This window comes from Muscardinus avellanarius (assembly GCF_963383645.1).
Source record: "Muscardinus avellanarius genome assembly, chromosome: 15".
In the NCBI taxonomy this organism is placed as follows: Eukaryota; Metazoa; Chordata; class Mammalia; order Rodentia; family Gliridae; genus Muscardinus; species Muscardinus avellanarius.
The window spans coordinates 83,512,763-83,536,807 of record NC_137801.1 but is presented as its reverse complement, the minus strand read 5'-3'; the positions used below and the strand labels follow the sequence as shown (position 1 = coordinate 83,536,807).

Genomic DNA, 24,045 nt, shown 5'->3' with positions numbered 1-24,045 from the left:
AACAAGAATTGGTCGTAGTGTTTTCACCTGAGGGAAATGATGAATTTGTTTCATAGATTGGTAATTACCCAGCTCAAGAAAGATCATTAGAATTATTTTTCATTTGATTACCATACACCACCAAACCCAAACCCATTTATCACGAGCCACATCCCATTAATTTAGCCGTGCATGTGATTGACTATGGCTCTACAACTCCTCACTTTGACTCTTTCTGAGTATAAGTATTAACAGAACATACCGTGGCTTAAGTGTATCTGATATAATATTCATGTTTTTCTTGGAAAACATAACTGTAAAAAATCTTTTTATGGCCTTCATGTCCATTTTTATTGCCTTAGAGCATTTCTCTATTGAGCTCTGATCTAAATAACAGTGTATGTTTTTGTTAAGGATTTGGGGTGATTACTAATCAGCTCTCAAAGGATCACTGTTGTATAAATAGGGGTATATCTGAGGCAATGTTTGTAAATAATGTGCATTTTTTACACTAGGTGTAAAACACCTCTGTGTAGGTACAAACTGGATACTGACTCAAGAGAACTTGGTGTAGATCTAGAACTTTTAAGTGTTCCCACTTTTAAAGTGAAAGATCTGGTCAGAAAATAGAGGTCCTGTAGTCAATTAAGTGTGTGAGCCTTGTAAATTCCAAGCATGAGGAGTTATCGATGGTCACCAACAGCGACATCACTGAGTTCATGGTCATTCTGTAAGAAGCTCTGGGTAAGATGGGTCTGAGATTGCCCCTGCCAGTGCCTTGACTGAGGCTAGAAAGACAAAGAGCCAAGACAACTGCCCTGTGTGACTCTGCCGTGTCCACCATCTAAGTGTGTTTTGTCTTTCCTCTCTTCTCTGGGGTCTCCAGTTTACCGCGGCTTCTGGGCAGTCCTGATGCTCTTGGGGGTAATCGCCGTCCTGACTGCGAGCTTCCTGATCATCTGCGCAGCCCCCTTCGCCAGCCACCTTCTCTACAAAGCCGGGGGAGGCTCCTACCTTGCTGCAGGTATGTGCCCTGGGAAGGGCGTGATCTCCAGCTGTGGCGTCTCTCTGTATCTCTGTCATTTCCATTTCTAGATGTAGGTCTCCATTCTAGCCTTCTCGTGATAGTAAAACAACAGTGTTCATATTCAGTCATTCTCAAGCGCTCACTATGTGTCTGATGCTCTCCAGAGACTTTCCATTTTGTGCCAACACACTTAACTACCATGACCATCCTTGCCCTCTGTATTGCCATTATATGGAAGAGATCAGTGAGCCATAGAGGGGAGAGCCTGAGCTGAGGTCAGTAAGAGCCTTGCAGTTTCTCTTTCTCTATTAATTTCATTCCGTAAATCAGAGATCACAGCCGAGTGTGATGACACAGGCTTGTAATCCCAGTACCTGTGAGTCTGAGACAGGATTGCGGGCCAGCTTCAGCAACTTAGGAAAACCTTGTTTTAAAATAAAATATAAATTACCCCTGGGGATATATTTTGGAGTCAGAATGCCCCTGGGTTCTATTCCTGGTATTACCACCATTACCACCGCCACCACTACAACAAACAGACAGACAGACAGATAGACAGACAGACAGGGTTCACAACATTTCTTTCTGTAATATGTCAGGATATAGGTGACATTTTTTGTATACTCTTAAAACATAGCTTCTTGACATTTTTGGAAAACATAGCCTCATGATTTATCATAGGTTAAGAAAACATTATCGCCATTCAGTTTTCTTAATTGGGGTTCACTTGCCGTATCTAAGCATATGATCTTCTGGGTAAAAACCTGCCTTTATTATAGTCAGCTTTCCAATGAGTCTTTTAATTCCTCTTACAAAAATCATAGTACAAATAGAAAAGGAATTGAACAGGCAAGTGTGGGGAATTATAGACCTTTTTATTGAATTAGGAAGTAACAGGCAGAAAACTATCATAAAAATATAAGCAGAAGGTGGGTATTTGTCAAGGTAGCAATTCTAGGAAAGTAGAGGTGCTTCAGTATGACCGAGACCAAGCTGCCCCTGCCTGTGTGGCTGTAGGTCAGAAGGGCCGAGCATTTCTACAGAGATTGTAGAGACAGGTCAGGACAGAAGCCAACGGGCAGCTTTTCTGTTTTTATAATCAGTGCAAAAAATCATGCTTCTGATTGTCATAATTCAATCAACGACCTGTTAGCAAAGCTCCTTGCTGTGTATGGTGTTTTATTCTTCAGAAGAAATAAAAAGAATCATTGGATATGAATCTTCTATTAAAAAAAGCTCAAAAAGCCACTCTGAGAAGAGCCCTGTTTAGCTGGTTCTTTCTTTTTTCCTTTATCTCAACATTTTTTTTCTCTCATGGTACTTACTCACTAGAGTTTTGTAGCTTTTTAATAACCCTTTATTTTTACTTTGATTGGGATATAATTTACATACCGTACAACTTAATTTACGTACCATGCGATTTCCCATTTTGAAGTGTGTAACTCGGTGTTTCTTTTAGGACATTCGCAGACTTGTGCACACATCACCACCACCTCGTTTCAGAGTATTTTCATCACAGTAGAAAGAACCCCTCCTCCCCTTTCTACCGGTCCTGAGAAACCACTGATACACCTTCTGTCACCGTGGGTTTGCTTACTCTAGATATTTCACATAAATGGGAACACGAAGTCTGTGATCTTCACGTCTGGCTTCTTTCACAGAGATCCCCTCATTTCTAATCTCTCTGGTTTAATTCATAACTCCATGAAATAAAACTCATTATGTTCCTTAGCAGCATCTTCTTAGCCAAATACTTTTATTTTCCTAAACCATATCCTACCCTTGTCTCATTCAAAGTTCTAATTAAGGTGCATATATTTCTATAGTCTTCCCCCAAATAATAGTGCTCTGACAAAATGTGTAAATATGTTTTCTTCTTATCCCTTGCTTTCTTCCTTGAAGGATATTTTGTTATTGTTTACTTTTGGAAAGGAGGTGTGCTCAGGACCACAGTCAGGGCTTCACGCGTGCTAGGGGAGCACTTGCCACTGAGCCTCCTTCCCAGCCTGCTCTTTAAAATTCTCATTGTATCAATGAAGGAGCCTATAACAGCAGTCATGAATACTAACACACTGTGAGCAGCACAACTGTTTCAAATGCTTTGATCCTAGGTGTGATTTTTATTAGAAATTTGTATGTGTGTGTGTGTGTGTGTGTGTGTGTGTGTGTATGTGTATGTGTATGTATATGTAGTGTGCATGTATTTAGTATTTTTGAAAAGTCGTTTTTGGTCAACTTTTCACTTAGAAAGTAGTAGATCCAAAGAATTAGGTTTGACCGAGAACTCTGGAGGCAGTTAGAGCATTTGCTACATACTCATATAACCACACGCAGGTCAGGTCGGCTTGCTTTCTTCAATGAATCTTCTGCTGCGTATGTGCAGAGGGTTTCCTTCCTTGGGACTTCAGTACTTCATGCAAAAGCCTAGGAGCTTGGGGGCTCACAGAGAGTTCTGGTAGCCAACTCTGAAAGCCACTAAACTACATACTGATGAGAAGACTTCTTTCCATTTGACTCTTAATTTCCTTGCTGGCACAGTTCTGTATTGTTTATGTATGGTCTTTTGTTTTACAAGAACAGAGAGAGAGAGAGAGAGAGAGAGAGAGAGAGAGAGAGAGAGAGAGACAGAGAGAGAGAGAGAGACAGAGAGAGAGAGAGAGAGAGAGAGAGAGAGAGAGAGAGAGAGAGATATCCTGTTGCATAAGATAAAATATTACTATTCATTTTATCATTTGGGGTAGCAAAAGTCAATGTACTTGGGGTTCACTGAAGTTGGCTACCCATTAGCAATTTCTACCAAAACCCGCCATCTTTTAAAGCTGTTATGAAGCCAACAGACCATCCTTAAAAACACTTATTAGCAAAGAAATTATAAAAACACTCCAACTGCGGCTTATTACTGATCCCTGAAAATGTGGCCACTTATCTTTTCAAAATCAAAGACAGAAACTTAGATGCTGAGCCAGGCGTGGTGGCGCACGCTTGTAATCCCCGCGCTTGGGAGGCTGAGACAGGAGGAATGCACAGGTTTGAAGCCAGCCTCAGCTACTTAGTGAGGCTTTCAGCAACTTAGCAAGACCCTGTTTACAAATAAAATATTAAAAAGGTCTGGGAGCATAGCCCGGAGGTAGAAAGCCTCTGGGTTCCACCCCCAGTACCCCCCCCCAAAAAAAAGAAACTTAGATGCTGTCCTATGAAAAGACAAGGGGAAAAATCGAGCCCGTGAGCTAGGTTTGTGAGCCAGCCGAGTTTGTTCGTTTGGTTTTTACTTCTTTGCTGTTGCCACATTTAACACAGAACCATGCATATAGTCATTTACTAAGCCAAATCAAACCAAATTACTCGTGCTTTCTTTGGTAAGAGTTTATATTTTCAAAATTAAGAGATCCCTCTCCCTGTGCCACGTATCCCAAAAGCTCTTCTCAGTATCCCCACCTGGGTGTCTGTGCCTGCCCTGGGCCAGAGCTGGACTCCACCGGGCATGAGAACAGGTGCAGCTTGGGCGGCTTCTCCATCAATGCCACAGACAGGACTGGACACTCTTTATTTGGGCAGATGGCTTTAGGGAAGGGCATCGCCAAATTCCAAATGGCCACCACAGGGTGTGTGCACATAGAAAGACCCTTTGGCATCAGCCAGAAGACTGTTTTGGGGCATTCCATGCTCGGCGGAGGGAGGGTGAAGGCACAGCTGTCGGGTGGAGCCAGGGAGGGGCCCGTGGTTTTCCCCTGTGCTGTGCCATCGGGCTCAGAGCCAGGCTTGGAGGACAGGTGCCGTCATGCCCTGTGCTTGGGCAGAGTCCTCCTCCGGCCGGCCAGGCCACGTGTTTCCTGAGCAAGGTCAGTTCTGGACAAAGTGGGCAGTGTGTGTCAGGAGTGCGTCATCGCATGCCTCTGCAAGCCTGAACAACTGTTAGGATGTGTTTCAATGTGGACTCGCACAGAATCTCTGACACACAGGGGGTGACACGTGTCTTCTCTTGCCAAGGTGGGGGGTTTGCCCTTTATTGGCCATTAGACATAAGTGTAAAGCTGTGGGAGGCTTTAGAATGGGTGGGAAAGGCAGTCCAGACATTTGGGTTGTACTGAGAAAATCAACATACAGCCGAACAACCCTAATTCAATACCAACAGAAAGCGACATCAACACGGTAATGGCTTCCAGGGAGGAGGACATTAAAGTGTGCGCAAGGGCCTGTGACATGGCGTGGGCCCTCCAGGGCACTGATGGCCAAAGCCAGACATTCCCATTGCCCCCATATCAGGGTGGAGACCCTGCTCTGCCACCTTTGCCTTGCCCTGGCTGGTACCCTCGGAGGACTGTGCTGCCCACAGAGGCAGACAGGGCCTTCCACCTGGGAGCTGGAGCCTGAGGCTTCTGAGTCTCAGCCACATCCCTTGCTAGCCTCTTGGGTTGGTGCGAGGACTCCATATCTCTGTGTCAAAGGATGCAGCCAGCACCTGTTTCAGGCACCGGAAGCATCTGTGAAAATGGAGAATTCTCTTGCTGTGCAGCTTTGCTCTTTGGATGCCGATGGTGGTATAGTCCTGGTTGGCCACCTGCATGTGCCTGCTTGCTCTACCCCCTTTCTTGACCTGAGGGCGGGCACTCCCCCTTCCCCACTCTGCCCCACCCAGAGCAGCTGTTTCTGGGGTTACCATTACTGAGCAGGAATCATGAGCAACATACTAGCACAAGTCCTATCAATCCTGAGCCACGCAGGAAGTTCTATGTTCTGTGGCTCACCCTGTTCCTTCCTGCTCCAGAGATGTTTTGTGTAAGTCATGCAGGCCAGCCTGAAAACCCCGCGTAGGGAAAGTCAGTGGACGCAAAGGGAATAAAGCAGTTCCCCCCTCCAGCAGGCAAGGCGGACTCAGGAGTAAGTGGGACTTGTAGTTATTTCAGCTCATTTCTTCCAAAAGGTTGGGGCCATTGCAATAGCTCAGTAGCCAACCATATTAATTTCTATACGAGCCAAGGAATCTATGATGGCCATAGAATGCAAAAGGTATTTTCCCCCTTAATCTGAGAAAAATAGCTCTTCGAGACCAGTGGACCTGGTCTGGAGGTCATTCCCCCCCCCCCATTTTCTTTTATAACAAAGTTTTTTTTCTTAAAAAAAAATCTTTTTAAAATCTTTTTTTAAAAAAAATCTTCCTGGGATACACGATGGTAGAGGCATACGTTTGACGGAGCGAAGGCCTGGCAGAGACATTCAGGTCACACCCGGCTCCTCACATATTGCTCCAGACAGAGCAGAAGTCCAGAGCAGAAGTGCACCGGTCAAGCAGAGCAGAGCAGAGCAGAAGTGGCACCGGTCAAAGCAGGGGGACAGGGAGTGGAGGCGGGTTGAGCCTCCCCGCAGTGCAGGAGGGATGAGAAGAGATCGCTGGTGGCCTCGGGGTGTACACATCTGCCGCACCTGCTGCCCACGCGTCTCCATCCTGAAAGCCCCAGGCTGTCAACAGCCACCTGCCGCATCTTTGCTAGGGTGCAAGAGGCGGGCTTCCAGCAAAGTCAGTAGCCTGACATCCCCGCGGGGAGCAGAATATGTCCCCATTGCCAGGACTTCACCGTTTCCTCCGAGTTCTGGTGTGCTGAAGGTGACGGTGTAAAGAACAGGAAGCACTTGATATAAACTATTTGTCCTTGATTGATCCACCAGCCAGATGTGCTTCCTGTGGGAGAATTCACAGCCGCATTTTGGTGGCACAGAGAACGCTGTTTGGATTTTATGGAAGCTGCTCCCCAAGAGGAGAGTAAACGCCTTAGTCGTCCTTAGGTTTCTAGAAGGGCCCATTCTGTACCATCCTGCTGGGCCATGAGCAGTCATATTTAGGGACTTGTCTAGAAAAACCGTTGTCTAGATACTGACACCATGATGATGTGGGCAGGCTTTGTTTCCCGGCTTCACGTGGATTTCCCAACCTCCTTGCTCCGATATTTTATATAAACGTCAAGTGCTAGAGGAAGTCAGCCTTGCTCGGTATTAAATCGGGAAGGGCCGCTAGGAGTGTTTCCTAGTAAAAGCACTTTAAAAAGTTGCTACTTGTCTCCTTCAGGTTCTTCTTCTGTGAAACTTTATTCCCACCACATTGCTTTTTAGTTGAGATGTGTCTGACAGGTCCTCAGAGCCTGTCTCAAGTAGGGTGTTCGTATGGTATGGTACATAGCACCCTAGAGTGGAGACGAGGCCCCAGAGGGAGAGTCTGAACTTCAAGTCCTGTCCAGTGAGCTGGGGCTTCTCAGGCAGTTAAGATGGAGTTAAGAGTGACTTTCCAGGGGGGCTGTCGTGGTCCAGGAGTCCCTGTTGTCACCTGGCTCTCGTGTTTTCTTTTTGGAGATGTTCTGGGTCTGTCGTGGTCTAGCTCCTGTCCAGAAAAATCTAAGCAGCAAGAGGCCCCTTACATAGGAAGTGTGATGGACATTTTCTGGACAACTCTCAACTTCAAATTGGAACAAATACGTTTCCCTGAACCCCCTCCCCACACCCGCCTTCTTAAAAATGTGCTGTTTGCCTGAGATCTACAGCCAAAGCCTGGCAAGAGAATACTTTCTCTCCCATGCCATTATTATGGGGTATGATTAATCTTTATTCATTTCAGGGGATTTTCAGATGTGTAAGATGACAAGGTTATTGCTGGCCTATAAATAGCGCGTCCCGTCTGGACCCGGGACTTGTCGCTGTGGGAGGATAGTCTGAGTGCCCTTTGTTTTATCCTCCTTTTCCACAGTACATGGATTATAAACATCTACTAGGTACTCAGTGCAGGAAGGAATTTAATTTTTTCGTAGAACACTCCCTTTCATTTCCATGCCTTCCTCCAGATAGTCACTTTGATAAAAAAAATAATAAGTAGTGTGGCTGAAGAAGGTTGTTTGGGATTTTTAAAATTACATTTATAATTTTTATGAGACTTTTCCTTTACACTTTCTTGTACATATATCTAGACGCACAGCATGTGTAGACTCATGTAAAAGACCATATTGACCTATTCTAGGCTCTTGTTCTAGAAATATTTCTCGCTTCCTGTAACTGAAGGGCGGGTGGGAGGGACAGGTGGTTTGCTGGAACGGGCCCTTTGGCAGACAATTCCTTGCAATGGATACCTCTTCTGTTCAGCCTTTAGTACTTAGACTGTGGGGTGCCTGGTGCCACCTTGTGGAGAGCTCTAGTAAGACATGAGCGTGAGCACTGCGTCTTCTCCCAGGCAGTCTCTGAATGAGACCAAAGGCACCATTGTCAGCTGGTTCTTTTGCTCTTGGCCAATACTGAAGGAGCCCAGTCACGTGAGAATCTCTGATGCTTTATAAGATTTCAGAGAGTAATATTTTTCTAGCCAGTAGTGGGAGCTTATGCCAAAGCTTAATAATAATTCTGATAGTAATAGAAATAGCCAGGGCTCTCAGGTGTTAATATGTCCCAAGTACACTGCAAACGTATCTCATTTTATTCCTCATGACTACTTTCTGATGTGGGTGTTTGCATTCTCTCTCCTTTCCCAACGAAGGCACTGAGATGGAGAAGTAAGAGACTTGGTTAAGTTTGCCCAGTAAAATGCAAAGTTTCCTATCACTAAACTTTTTTTTTTTTTTTTTTTTTTTGCGGGTCTGGGGATGGAACCCAGGGGCATTTGACCTTCAGAGCTACACCCCCTGCCCTATTTTTTATTCTTTATTTTGAAACCGGGTCTCACTGAGTTGCAGAGGGCCTCACTAAGTAGCTGAGGCTGTCCGCGAACTGGGATCTTCCAGGTCTCAGCCTCCCGAATGCTGGGATTACAAGCGTGCGCCACCACACCCGGCTTTTTTTTTTTTTTTTTGGTGGTACTGGGGTTCCTGGAAGCCCTTCTACCTCCGGGCTATACTCCCAGACCTATTTTTACATTTTTATTTGGAAACAGGGTCTCCTAAGCCAGCGCGCGCGGCTGGCTTCGAACCTGCGCGATCCTCCTATCTCTGCCTCCCAAGCGCGGGGATTACAAGCGTGCGCCACCACGCCCGGCCTATCACTAAACTTTTGAGGTGGGAGTTGATCCAGGGTGGTCCAAATCTGGATTTGGGCCCTTAAACCATATCTGGAAACTCAGTACTTTCTTAGCATTACAGATTAAATCCTAATTACTTGTACAGATGGAAAAACCCCATGCTCATTCTCTGTTAGTAACTGTTTGTCAGTAGAGTACAGAGTACTGAGTATACCGATGTTTAATGCTGAGATTTATCATCCCAACCCGAGACAGTCATCAATCATTGGAAAATCTAATAGGCATCCTGCGGATTTGGTGGCTAGAGAAAAGCATGTGCTCAGAAAATAAAAGAGGCAATTAATGTATTTGGAGATTAAAATAATGATGTGTGTGTGGCAGTGAAAACTGGAAAATCAGATAGGAGTGATCGTAATATCATGACCCTGTGAGGAGTTAAGGCTGTCTTGGAAAATTGGCGAGAAATCAGTGAAAGACAACTTCTGAGAGAATGAAGAAAGGATCTGAGCCAGGAATATTTGGGTAAGGGTTAAACCAGTGATGTGTGCATGTATGTACACACAAGTTTTTATTTTTACCCCAATATGATGTATGAATATAATGCACCAATAAAAAATAAAAAAAATACTTGTCATGATGCACTAGTCGCCTTACACTTTCTGAAATATGCTACGTAATGATGAGCATAAATGTATTATTAGAGGAAACAGCACCTACTCATGTAAAGAAAAAAGAATGAATTATAAAACAGTCTAAATTACTTTTAAGAACATCTAGCTTATTTTCCCAGGAAAAATTGTCTCCTTCCTTAATGAGTGCAATATTTATGAGATTATTTTAAAGTATATTATAATATAATGGCAAGTATCATGCTTTAGAAAGTGTAGGATTGGAAGACTTCCCTTTTCTCTTTGTCTAACATGTAGAAAGGCAGGTGCAGGGGCCTGACTCTGGGATGGAGCTGCGGGGCAAGCCCACCTGTGCGAGTTCCTGTCTTTCCTCTATTAGCATGACACACCAGGCTTCACAGGAGCTGAGAAAGGCCTCTAGCGCTATAAATTTTACGGTTTCTAGCACATGCAAAGGTTTGTAAATATTGTGGTATTTATTTATTTATTTATTTATTTATTTATTTATTTGGTGGTACTGGGGCTCCTGGAAGCCCTTCTACCTCTGGGCTACACTCCCAGACCTCATTTTTTTTTTTTTTAAACAGGGTCTCCTAAGCCAGTGCGGCTGGCTTCAAACCTGCGCGATCCTCCTGTCTCCGCCTCCCAAGCACGGGGATTACAAGCGTGCCCACCATGCCTGGCTTATTGTGGCACTTTAAAGTGTCGATATTTAATACACGGATGCTCTATACTTTTAAAATACACACATAAGTGAACTGACCTTCTATACATACCAAAGTTCACCCTTACATTTCAGGACCCCAAATGAAAGCCTGAAACTGTGTATAGCACCGAATCCTAGATACGCTATGTTTTTTTTCCTATGCATATATCTTTATAATAAAGTTTACTTTATAAGTTAACCCATTTTTTCAAATAATCCCAAATGTGGAATACCTAAGTGTAGCCTATAATAGATACTTATATAACAATATAGGTATGCTATAATGATATTAATTAATATAAGTTAAGAATAACATATAAGCTCTAGCTTCTTCTTTTCAACCTATTTTAATCCACCTGTATCAATTTCACTGAAATATTCACAGAATTAAAAGCTTGGGCTGGGCGTGGTGGCGCACGCTTGTAATCCCCGTGATTGGGAAGCAGAGACAGGAGGATCGCGCAGGTTCGAAGCCAGCCGTGCTGGTTTAAGAGACCCTGTTTCCAAATAAAAATATAAAAAAATGGGTCTGGGAGTGTAGGCCGGAGGTGGAAGGGCTTCCAGGAACCCCAGTACCAACCAAAAACCTCAAAAACTTGGGGGCTTAATGGGTTGAGCACAGTAAGAAATGAACAACAATAGCTACTAAGAAAGCAGAGCATAATTTCTAATAAAACCAAGCAGAACAATATACGAAATAAGGGGTATTTAAAACTTGTGAATTACTTACTTCTAGAATTTCCCATGTAATGTGTTTGGATTGCAGTCGACCTTGAGTGGCTCAAACCACAGGAAGCAAAACCACAGATATGAGGGGACGACGGCAGGACCTCATGTGCCGAGGTCATCCAGAGTCTGGTTGGGGGAGTCTTTGGCGAATGCAGGGCTTCGATCCAGTGATCCCAGTGGGTCCCAGTGATGGGGCCCTGCGTGTCCAGCCCAGGAGGCGAGCTCGCCAGCCTGCCAGTCCTTACCCAGGAGCTGAGCTCCCCCTCTCCTTGTTTGTACGTTTGATCTCTCATTGATGGTGTTTTGATGCCCTGGAGTCTAAGAGGAGCCACCAGGCTAAAAAATAAGTTGCTACCCCTTTGCCTTGGTAATGCTGATAAGAACATACCGATACAAAATCTATTTAAAGGTTGGGGAAGGAGAAGGGGGAAGACTTCCATTTGGGGTTCTCCAATGTGTCCCAGGCACATCGCTTTTTCTTTTCTGCTCCATTTCCTACTGATTTTTTAATTTACTTGTTAGACTTGTTAGAGCTGCAAAATAAATAAATAGATGCCAGAGACCCACCTCTCCTTTCAAAGGAGTCCCATGAAATTGGCTGCAAGGGTGTGTGGTGCTCTGGTTCCAGACTCGAGGCCAGTTTACAGGTGTGTGTTTTACAGTGAAACCTCATAATTAATTGATAGGTAGTTTTTACATGTTTCAGTGCTGTGCAGTGAAAGCTTAAAAAGAAGGAAGAGACTAAAACCAACCAGTTACACAATAGCCCTTGTGCCTCAGGCAGTTGGAAAGTTTACGCACTCCAGACTGTGGAAAGTGCTGTTTACGAAACTGATGCTCGAGGAAAGACAGCTAGTTTTTTGTTTTTAAGAACTGTGTCTTCAGTGGGAGGGGCAGGGCAGCTCTAGGTCCTCTGTGTGGAGGGAAGGGAGGACCTTCAGAATCAATAGCACCCAGTGATGTTTAATCAGTTTGGTATATCTCAGTGTCCCATTACAGCTTTATGGCCATCTTTTAGAAAACCATTTGTCTGGCAAAATGCCATCCATTACTTCAGATCTCTGTGTATCTGTTAGAACATTGACAAGCAATGTGGGCATAGCAGTTTAATTCATAATAGCCCACACTGAGAAACAGCTCTAATGCCCTCAGTAGATGACTAGAAGAACAAGTTTCGGTGTGCTCACACAATGGAATACTACTCAGTAATAAAAGGTAACGAACTGCTAACACATCAACAACATAGATTAAAAAAATAGTCATTATGCTGAGTAAAAACAGCCAAAAATCAACCAACAGCCTGCCCTTAGGATTTCACTGACACTGTCCCCTAGGGGCAAAGCTAAGCCCTATGCAGGGTGCTTTGGTGGGGCTGGGAACGAACGGGCATAGAAACCTCTCAGAGTAAGGAACATATTCTATTTTTAGTGGGTCATGGCCACACTGGTGTTTATGTCTGTCAATACTTTTTAAATTGTACACTAGAGATCTGTACATTTTCCTCTCTATAAAGTACACATCAATGAAAAGAATAAGGAAGACAAATAATATACCGGGAAAGCATATTATTAGCAAAACCTTTGAACTACTAGAGCTTAATATACCTTTAAATATTAAGAACGGGTTAGCTTACTGAATGTCAATAGGAAGATGATCCCTTGCGGGGAGATTGGCAATTACGTCATCCAGTGTTCCAACGAGCAGATCCAAAGAAGGCATCCATGGTATCTTCCTTTGTGCGTTGCTATTTTTCCTCTTAGAAGATGATGATAAACATGTAGCCCATCAAGTCTCCTTTTTGTTCATCTTGGCTAATGGCTCGCCACAAATGCTACTATCCTTACTGTCTTCATGCCCCAGATTTTTTCTTTATTTCTGTGCTTAGCAAACTCCTCCCAGCCTTCCAGACAGCTCCACCTAGAGCAGTCCTCTCGTCCCTTGCATTGTTGGAATGTTTTCCTTCCCGGTGGGCATTAGGGAACATCTTTAGCTGCATATGGAGCACCTGCTCTCAGAGCTCTGGTCTGAGATGTGCCAAGGGCTAAACATTTGACCTTGGTAGACAATTAACCACCGCAGGTCTCATTTCCATCTTCTGAAAATAGCCTCACGAGTGAGCTGATGCCGTCGTCCCCCCCTCCAAGTTCCCGATTTTCACCTCCTTGTTCTGTGCAGAAGCCCTGGCTGGGTCCTGCCCTGTCTCCAGGGAGAGAAAGACAATTTTTATGATTCAAAATGTCTTTTAACTTTAACTTCCTTCATAATGCATTTTTGATTACAGGATATGATGGCCTTTCATTGCCTGTTTAAATTTGAAATGAGTTGCCACTGTACTTGTTTAGAAGCATAACTAAAAGAGGTAAAAGAATTGTCTTGAATTTATGACCCCTCCCCAAGTAGCCTGTTGCTGCCTATGACTCAAATTAAAGCACATTTAGAGGAGCTTGGGTTATGTCTCATTGGTTCAAGATCGAGTTTAAAATTTTTAAGTAACTTCAAAATACCTTCTCTTTTAAAAACAATCATGTATATGTACTACTAGATAGGAATATACAAGTTTGACAATTTGCCTTTTTTTTTTAAAAAAAAAAGAAAATTTTCATTTCTATGTCTAATTTCCCCTGGTAGGGATGTGTTTTGAAATCTAGTTTTCATGATATAGTAAAAAACAAACAAACAAACAAAAAAAAACCCCCCAAAACCTCAGAGTATACACCTTTTTTTCTGTTCTTGTTTTTGTGAAATAGTAAGAATGTGCAGTTTTGCTTCTTGGTGTCTGACTGGCCTTGGGGAAATTTGTGTGTTCTTATTTCCAAACTGTGATGATTTCCATAGTGTTTAATATCAACAACTGCATTCTAATATCAACTTTTGACCAAATTTTCTATGCCCGTTGTTTAAAAAAATACAAAACACTTTCCAAATTGAATTCATGACATTTAAAGGGAAGATTTTTTAACTTTGTCTGGATAATCCTTGCAAAATTACACATTCGCCAGATAAGGTTCGGTGTGTTCTTTAATGTCACTCAATTATTTTATTCATGGCTTTATTATGATTTTAAATCTTCATGAATGTGAGCCCATGTTTGGATTCGGTCTCCAATGAGCTATTTCATGACCTTTTTTTTTTTAGTAGACTACAAAAAAAACAAACAAACACCTAGGTATCATAAAATTTAATTGTAAATAAATTTGTGCTTTCAAAATATATGACCAAATTTCGGTATAATGTTACCTAAAAACAAATTGCTACCTAAATGTTAGCAATATTTTCTGTTTCTGCTAAAAATTCTATCATCTATCTATCACAAACAAATGACTACCTAAATGTTAGCAATATTTTCTTTTTCTGCTAAAAATTCTATCATCTATCACAAACAAATTACTACCTAAATGTTAGCAATATTTTCTGTTTCTGCTAAAAATTCTATCATCTATCTATCTATCGATCGTTCAAAAACCATGATTTCACACTGATATATTTGATTCCAGTCAAACGCTAGTTTCGGCTTTCTATCCTTTTCAAATTTGTAAATGAATTCTCTATCAGTGAGACACATGACTCCAATTAGCCCTTATGCTTGAAATGTGACTTATTTGTTACTCAAGCTAGCAATTGTTTACATTTTATAAACTAGCGTCAAAGAATTGTCCATGGTAAAAGCATTGTCCAGGTGCAGACACTCCATGCGGTAGGTGGACCACATCCATGGTACTGCTGTCCTTCTCGTGGATACTCCCACCTGCGTGCCAGAGCGAGGGAGATGCTTCTTGCTGGGTGAACCCACATCATTCCCTTCCCATCTCTACCCACAAGTTCTTACTCAGGGCCACACACTTGGCCACACTTCTTCCTTCAAGTCACTAATTTTTGGATTTTCTTTTGGAATATGTTCAAATTCACATGGAAATGGCAAGTCCTTTCATCCAGAAAGGCCATTCTTTTTTTTTTTCTAACTATCTCACTAATGTCTTTGAGAGCAAAAGATCTAATCCTGGGTCTAGTCCATTGTGCGGACTTGTGTGACTTGAGTCTCAGATCCAGCCAGAGCAAGTCTTTCTTTGACCTTATTGACCTTGACACTAGAAAACACAGGCCTGTGGTTTGGAGACTGACCTTGAAGTTGGGTTTGTGTGGTGCTTCTTCATGGTCAGATGGGGCTCGGGTAGCGTGGGAGTGATGCCACGCCCCATTGAAGGACATGTGACATTGGGACACTGATTTATTCTGGCTGTGGTGATATTAACTGCGATCACCAGACTAAAGTGGTATTTGCCGAGTTTCTTTAGTATAGAGTTACAGTTCCCCCCCTTTACAAATATTTAGTGGGAAGCAAGTTTGAATCCATGAAAATATCTTTTATTTTTCATCCGTATATAATCTGCTTATTTTAACATTTTCTTTTTGTTTCTTGCTTAAATTATTGCTTAAATGATTGTCAGGGGGTATTTTTTTCTTTCTTTCTTCCTTTCTTTCCTTCTTCCTTTTTTTGGTACTGGGGATTGAACCCAGTGCACGCTACCTCTGAGTTACACTCCCAGCTCGCTCATTTATTTATTTATTTATTTATTTATTTATTTATTTATTTATTTATTTGTTTGCTTGCTTGTTTGTTTGTTTACTTATTATTTATTCATTTATATTTTGAAATGGGGTCTCACTAGGTTGTTGAGAGTCTCACGATGTTTCTGAGGGTGTCCTCAAACCTGCATTCCTCCTGTGTCAGCCTTCGAGTGCTGGGATTACAGGTGTGTGCCCTCACACCTGGCTCCAAGTGGTCACTTCTAATTCTGCCATTCCATCTACGTTTTTTTATTTGGTTTTCTGCTATAAGGAAAAGCTGTCTCTCCTAGCCATTTATTTATTGACTCATTTATTTACATCACTGTGGGTTCCTAATTTATTCATTATGATATAATGTTACATGATTAATATTTGTTTGGTGACCATTGTCTTAGTTTAGAACCCAGGAGGCCCCATCAAACGGGCTTCCCAAACACCTCATCATTTTCTCAGCACATCTTTCCTTCCCAGTCTAACAAGATGTGCTAGGCTCATCTTACACTTCATCACACAGCTGGGTTCAGGTTTTTCTTTGAGAAGCCCAAATCTGGACACTTGTTTTCTTCCAAGCTACTGGGGTATTGACACTCTTGGGTCCTCTCACAGAAAACAGCCAGAAAAAATAGGGACACACAGACATGTGTGTTTCAGAAGAAGCACACACTCTTATTTATATTTTCCTTTTTTTTCTATCCATCTATCACCTATCATCCATCTATCTATCTGCCTGTCTGTCTATCTATCTATCTCTCTATCTATCTATCTATCTATCTAAAATAGTGAATCCACACTGATATATTTTAATTCAGTCAAACACTCATTTTGTCTTTCCAACCCTTTCAAATTTGTAAATGGATTCTCTAACAGTTTATTTATTTATCAGTCTAGCAATAGATAGCACTCTTCTGACTCCTCTTTCGACTGCAGTCTCCCATCATAAATTCTTGTTGTCTTATCAGATAAATGTATTGCCCTTTGGTGTAAATACTTTTCCCATGTTTCTTAGCTCATTTTTCTTTCTGTCTGTCTGTCTCTCTCTCTCTCTCTTTGTACAAATACATGCACACAGTACTTGCAGCTTTAATGGGGAGGGAGGCACTGAATGCCTTACTCCATTGATGAGATATAATTATAAACTGATTTGATACAAATTAAGTAAGCTGTATCTTCAGTTAGTGAGCACACTGAACACTACAGTGATAGTAATGTCAATTTCTTGATGCTTTTATAATTCATCTCCTCTCCAAATAATGGCAATGTTTAGATATAAGTTCTGCCTTATTAAGAATCTTCTAAGCTGGGTGTGGTGGCGCACACTTGTAATTTCAGCATTTGGAAGGCTGAGACCGGAGGATCGTGGTTCGTGAACAGCCTCAGCTACTTAGTGAGGCCCTCCGCAACTTAATGAGACCCTGTTTCAAATTAAAGAATAAAAAATAGGGCAGGGGGTATAGCTTGGAGGTCAAATACCCCTGGGTTCCATCCCTATACCCCCCCACACAAAAGAATCTCCTACCTGATTATTACCCATAATGCACTTTTAAGTGTTCTAAATCCAGTAGCAAGTCTTACAATTTTTGAAAAGATATGTATAACCTACTCATTTTCCACAATTTTTATTGTCCATTAAAAATCAGAAGGCATTAGATTCAGATGATTCAAGAAAGATAAAAGCCACGACACAAAGGTTAACAAGGTGTTTGCATAAGGCAAAAGGCATTATGCAAATCCCTAAGCCAGGCCTTTACTTAACCGAGAACACTGTCTATATATTTGCTGGAAACCGTTGGAAGGCACAGAGTCTCCAGACGACACATGGCAAGGCCATATTGTTGTCAAAATCTGAAGAACAGCTTTGTAAGTCGCTTGCTCGCCGGCTATGGTTTTACTATTTCTCTGTGATAAAGTTGTTGTTCTGTGGCTGTATCTCTCTAATCTGTGCACCAGTATTCGCATTTACATTGCAGACCACAGAGTGAGGGATGTTTCTTATTAGTGAAGCATCTCTGCAGAGTCTTCATTGCTCTGTGACTGGAACCATGAGTAAGAGAAAGCTCGAGCTCTGATGCTGGCACACTGACATCCTTAGGAGCCTTGTTTGTGTGTCTGCTTCTCAAGATTATTCATAGACTTCATGGCCCAAGGGGGAGGGAGCATGCCCAGTATAGTAGGAGCCTATTTTTTTTTTCTTTTTGGTATCGGAGATTGAACCCAGGGGCATTCCACCTCTGAGATACACCCCTCAGCTCTATTTTGCAATTTTTATTTTGAAACAGGGTCTATTTAGGTTGAGAGTCTCACTACTTGCTGAGGTTGCCCTCGAACTCACAATCCTGCAGGCTCAGCCTCCCACATACTGGGATTACAAGTGTACACCACCACGCCTGGCTAAGGAGCACACTTAATACAAGAAGTGTGATGGATAGCTGGGCTTGTCTCCCAAAGGCCTCAGTCTCCACTCCTAGGAGCAGAGTTGTGTTTACCTTTTAGAAATTCAAGCAATTAGAATATGGAGATATTATACCTGCTATAGATTGGATGTAGAAGGCCCCCTAAGTCCCCATGTGTTAAAGGACAGTAGCGCTATGAAGAGTTGTTGGGACCCTTAGGAGATAGGGCCGAGTGAGAGGAAGTTTGGGCGTTGGGGTGTGCCGCTGAAAGGGATATTGGGGCCCTGGCGTCGTCTCTTCCATTGCCTTCTGGCCACCATAAGGTGAGCAGTTTTCCTCTGCCATGCACTTCTACCATGAGATTCTGCCTGGCCACAGGCCCCAAACAACAGAGCCAAGCCATCACGAAAGCAAACCTCTGCAACCCTGAGCCAAATTAGAACCTCCCTCCTTGCAATTGGATTATGGCAGGTATTTTTCTCATAGCGTTGGGAAGGCGACCAACACGGTACCTCATGGGTTGGCTGGTTAGTGTAACAACTTTAACAGTCCTTAGCATGGTCTTGGAACTTCTGAACAAATGGCAAGTGCCCATGATATACCTTGCTTCTTAGCAAATGTGAAGCCTCCAGGCTGTGTGGCTCGAGTGTGGAGCCTCTCAGATTCTGATAAATTAGCCTAAGAGGCTCTAGAGTCTACAGCTTGATGCAGAGGGTTGTTCTCTTCTGGTAATTAGGGTAATTGTTTGGTGAAACCACATGTGCTCAGAGGGGTCCTCAAATGCCAGTATTCACAAAGGTGTTCTGTGGTGTCACTTGTTAACGTCAAGGGCCCAACACTGCACGACGGTGTTTACTCTTAGACCTCCATCCAATGCTGTTTTGCCTGGAGGGTAGGATTACACACGGGAGCTAACGTGTTCTTGGCTTCCAGTTACACTTCCTTCCTTCCTGCTGCCTTTTCTTTCCTTCCTCTCCCTCCTCCCTCCCTCTCCCTTTCTCCTTTCCTCTCTCCCCTCTTGCCTTTCTTTCATTTCATAAAACTCTTGATCTCAAATCTGTGATCTTATATTTCACAGAATCTTTTATGATCACCCCTCCCTCCTTCCTCCGGATGATCTTTCCACACACTGTGATCAGTCTTCAGTGTAGATCCTCTAAACGTTTTCATGACTCATGGGTGCTCTGGGGTATGTGTCCTGTGCTTTTCTCTGTCCTTGTCTGGAATGCACTTTGGCTTCTATTTCATGGCCATGTTTAACGGCAGCCGCAGTTAGCCATGCTGTAGCGTTTTAGCGTGAGTCAGAAAGATGGTTGAAAATAAGTGCTGAAACACAGTAGCTGTGTCCGTGTGTGCTTAACACCAGGAGTGAAGAGGGCAATAGTACCCTTTCACCATTTTATTGCATGAATTAAAAGAAATGGTAATGTATTACAGTACTCATCACAACGCAGGCATAAGGAAAAAAAAAAAACAAAAGGAATAAATGGTAGAATATAAACTCCACAGGGACAGGAATCTTCTTCTGTTCCAATCACAAACATGCAACACGGTGCAAGGCACATGAATACATATCCACGTGCATTTGCATATCCAACTTATTCTTATCAACCACTGTTGCTGCTCTCATGCTGATACAGTCCTCCTTGCGGTGCTTTGAAAACTGAAGACAAGGCATATGTGCCCACTGAGCACATTTAATAAAGAGTATATGGCAGAATACTGAAGGTGGCTGGGACTATGTGTGTCCCCAGGATCTCAGGAGGTTGGTCAGAGTCTCACTACTTGCTGAGGCTGTCCTCCAACTTGTGATCTTCCTGTCTCAGCCTCCCACATATTGAGATTACAATGGAATATGCTTATCCTGGAACAGTAGATTGGTTGAGTACAGTGCTTGAGGGCCGTGTGCTCAGAAAGGCTAACCTCATGGTCTTTGTTTTGTCTTTCTCAGGAGTCCTCTTCTTCTTGGTGGTGATGCTGTATGTCATCTGGGTCCAGGCTGTGGCTGACATGGAAAGCTACCAAGCCATGAAAATGCAAGACTGCTTGGAGTTCACCACTTCCGTCCTGTACGGATGGTCATTTTTCCTGGCTCCGGCAGGGATATTTTTTTCTCTGCTGGCTGGGTTACTCTTCCTCATCGTGGGACGGCATATTGAGATACATCACTAATCCCGCTGTGGCCGCCAGTGTTTTCTTGACCGATCTCAAAACACAGCATATCCTTTTTCATGTTGTCTTAAAGATAGCCACATAAACTTAGTCGACATGCCTTTTGAGTTATCCTTTAGTAAGAATCATTTTATTTGTGCTTTTCTTTTCTTTGCTATGAAGATCCTAGAATTTCTCCAGCTATCAACAGGTTTCCACCTCACCTAGGTGCTATTGAGGAGCTAATATTTTCGGGAACAGGTTAGTGTGCCTCTCCCTAGCACCTGTTGGTGTTCATGCAGTTGTTGGCAAATGCGTGCTAATAGCACACTGCCATGACAAGGGGCAAATCAGGATTTGGTTTAAAGTTTTTTTTTTTTTTTTTTTTTTTTTTTTTTTTACATTTACTTCTGCTGCTAATCTAAAGAAAAATCATTGGAGAATAGTTAAGAATAGCAAACAAAAATTTTCAGAAAATATATTTTTCTTTTCCACCCACAATATAGATAAGCATACACTTTGACTCCCATGGTGAATTATTCATTATTAAAAAACAAACAGCAGTTGTTCTTGGCTAGCCTGGGATGTGAACTTCTAAGTTAAAATGTGCCACATCAAATAAAACTGAGTGTGTATTCATTTTTTCTTATCAATGATAGTTTGGTTGCCTAATTTTATTCTCTTAACTTTGCATGCTCACATAAGCCTTAAGAACTATTTTAAAGCGGTAAATTTGTACACCAACTTATATATAATGTAGATTATAATTTATGAACTTAAAGTGGGTTAACTGTGTAATATGTAAAGTGACTTAAAATATGTAAAAATCAAGCACCTCAGATTAGTGCGTAATTCTCTTCAATACTTTTAAATTTCCATTTAAAAGTATACTGCTTTAAGATGTTGATCATGTGAAAATGTATTGATGAAATATGCTTTTCATATTCTCTAGTGGTACGGGTTCAAAATTCTTCCTTGTGGAGATGTTACAAGCCTTGCTTTATGAAAGGGCATGAAATATCAACTTTCCCCAAAATATTATGGGTTCTAGTTCGTTTTTGTTGTTGGGGAACTGGGAATTGAACTAAGGGCATTCTACCTCCCAGCTACACCCCCAGAATTATTTTATTTCTATTTTGAAACAGGGGCTCACTAGGTTGAACAGAGTCTCACCACTTCCTGAGGCTGTCGTCAAACCTGCAATCCTCCTGTCTCAGCCCCCCAAATACTGGGATTCTAGGCATTTACAACTGTGCACCACCACGCCCAGCTGGGTTCCGGTTCTTCTGATCACTTGATCCCCTTAATTATTGCCCCTCAATGTCTTCATCTTTACAATAGGTTTATTAACATTTACAGATCTGCAATTTTCTTTAACCTCCTGGAAAAGGAATAACCCCTAGAAGAAAAGTGAATAACCCCTTATTATTCACTAGCCCAGAGCACAGGCATTTGCATATCAAAGCCGTTTGCGTGGCACAAATGTTGATTGAAATCAAACTCATCAGAGACCTGGATCATATTTTCACTCTGGAAGCTCTGGTCACGCACGGAGGAGTTTGGTGTTATTGAAGGAACAGAGAATCGGTACAGCCCGTGAGCTCTGTCCCAGGCCCTGTCTCTGTCTGCAGCTGTTATGGGAAGCAATGGCAGGACTTGAGAGCCAGAGGAGCCCCCCGCATGGATGATGCTCTGGGAGAGATGGACCGTCTCTGCCCATCCACCTGTTGCTGCAGTGGGGCGGTTGCCCCAGCCTTTCTCTGTGCACCTTCTGCTTGACCATCACGCCTGTTTCAATGGGAGAACACTCTGGAGAAATATCAAAGGTCTGAGCCTACAGAACCATGAGGGCATGTTAGCGGTAGGATGCGTGTGTAATAATAATAATAATCATGACAACATTTACAAAATCTCCGGAAGCTCAAGTCATTTCAATGATAGCATAAGTAGATGTTTTTGTGTGTGTGGTACTTTTCCTTTGGGTTCTTCGGATTCATTTATATATTGCCTCATGTACTTCTTTGATTTTTTGTCTTGATTATCAGAGAGTTAATTGTGGGTTCTGTTGTGCATGTTGACTGTGATGCGAAGGCATGCCGTAGGTTTCCAGATGATGTTTAGATGTACTTGATCAGTTCATGTCATCTGAAAATACAGTCCTTTCTCAGAGTACTTTGGAGTAGAGAACCTTTTTTCTGGAGTACTGCATGCCATTTAAATCTCACATACAAACTTGTTTCAGTAAAGATTTGAATATTTGTACATTTCAGATGGTTACCCTCACTTTTATCTTTATGCGGCTACCGTATATTTATTGTGAGATAACTGGTGGAGTAGATGATGTTTATGGGCACTTTAACATGGATCCACACACTGTACACTGATATGACAATTTGCTGAACAGAGATACTTTATGACATTTTTACACAGACCCACACTTTGAAGTCTTTTATAGTTGCAATGCATCAATCACACTAATTTTAAGTACATATTTTCATATACTTACTGAGGGGAAAGAATTAAGGTGAGTTGTGTTTGTTATGTGAACATGTAAACTATACTTAAATATAGTAGAGAGCTACACTGGGTTCATGTAATAGCCTTAAATCTGATTTGAGACACTCTATGTCTAAATATCTATACAATATTTATTTCTCTATTTGGTAGATTGATTAATTTTCCGAAGCCTTCAAGAAAAATGTTAATTTTTTTTAGTGATACTAGAGATGAAATCCAGGAGCATTCTACCTCCGAGCTATACCCCCAGACCTATTTTATTCTTTTTTTTTTTTGTAAACAGGGTCTCACTAAATTGCAGATAGCCTCACTAAATTGCTGAGGCTGCCTGCAAACCTGAGTTCATCCTGTCTCAGCCTCTAAATATGCATGCCCTACCACACCCAGCTCAAAATCTTTTTTTTTTTAATGTTGATTTTTAGCACCGTAATGTTTCAATTTAACAAATAGGACCTCTTTTCAGTGGCTCTTCTGGAAAGAGCGAATCAAGAGGGCCACAAGAGATGCCTTGGGCTTTGATGAAAGCTGTGGTCTCTCCACATGAGATCTGTTCAGTTTCTTAGGTCAGCTGGGTGGCAAGAAGCACATGTAAAGACCTGGGCTAGAGAAAGGACATAGCAGACCTCAATGAGGGTGTTTAATTTAGGTGTTGCTAGGAGGGCTTTCTAAAAAAAATCCTATCAGGTATGCTCTTAGTGGTTATTTTATCACCAATCTATAAAATATACTTATTGAATTTGAAGAGTAAATCTACTTATAAAGAAATATGGTGGATAAGGCATCAGTATTTGGTAAATATTAAATTGTACAGGGATGTACTTGTGTGTGTGTGTGTGTGTTTGTGTGTGTGTGTGTGTGTGTGTGTGTGTGTGTGTGTTTGTGGGAGAGAAAGCAGTATAAGTTTTGTCATAAAGAGATAAATTGAATGTTGTAAATCAATATATTTGAGCTAAGCACATTTTTAAAAATCAATTTATCTTGGGGCAAGTAATATAGCTGTGTTTCCCTGGATTCTGCTTTATTGCTTAATTGTTTCATTCAGCTGATGATGGTTTACTGGGTTCTACATGTAGTTTGATTTTTATTCTTATGAAAGTTATCAAATTTGGCTTATTAAGAGACTAGAGGGTCAGAGGTGATGGGTGAGCATGGGATACTAGTGAACTTAGCTGGACATGAGTCTGCAGGTGCGTGGGGACATAGGGAAAGACCAATAAGGGAAAAATAGAAAACGAAAACTTTCTTGATTGCCTAAAGGAAAATAAACATGTGGAGAGACATTTCCTCAGCCATGATCAAAGGTAGGTGTGTTTAAGAAGACAGTATCTTAGACATGTCAAATCAAGGAAGGGAGAGAAATTCCT

General features: G+C 42.1%; 1 protein-coding gene across 2 annotated transcripts in view; it reads left to right on the top strand.

Moving 5' to 3' along the window:
• Window positions 1–20,185, top strand: part of TMEM182 (transmembrane protein 182) — a gene marked incomplete at both ends in the record, with an annotated part of 52,734 nt that extends 32,549 nt beyond the window's left edge. Inside the window, 2 exons of one of the 2 annotated variants that reach the window (XM_080712093.1) lie at window positions 866–1,003; window positions 19,965–20,185. In XM_080712093.1, coding sequence (XP_080568219.1) covers window positions 866–1,003; window positions 19,965–20,185 — 359 coding nt within the window. The remainder of the gene's footprint in view (window positions 1–865; window positions 1,004–19,964) is intronic. The other variant, XM_080712094.1, reaches the window with a different exon arrangement.
• Between the last annotated feature and the right edge of the window lie 3,860 nt (window positions 20,186–24,045).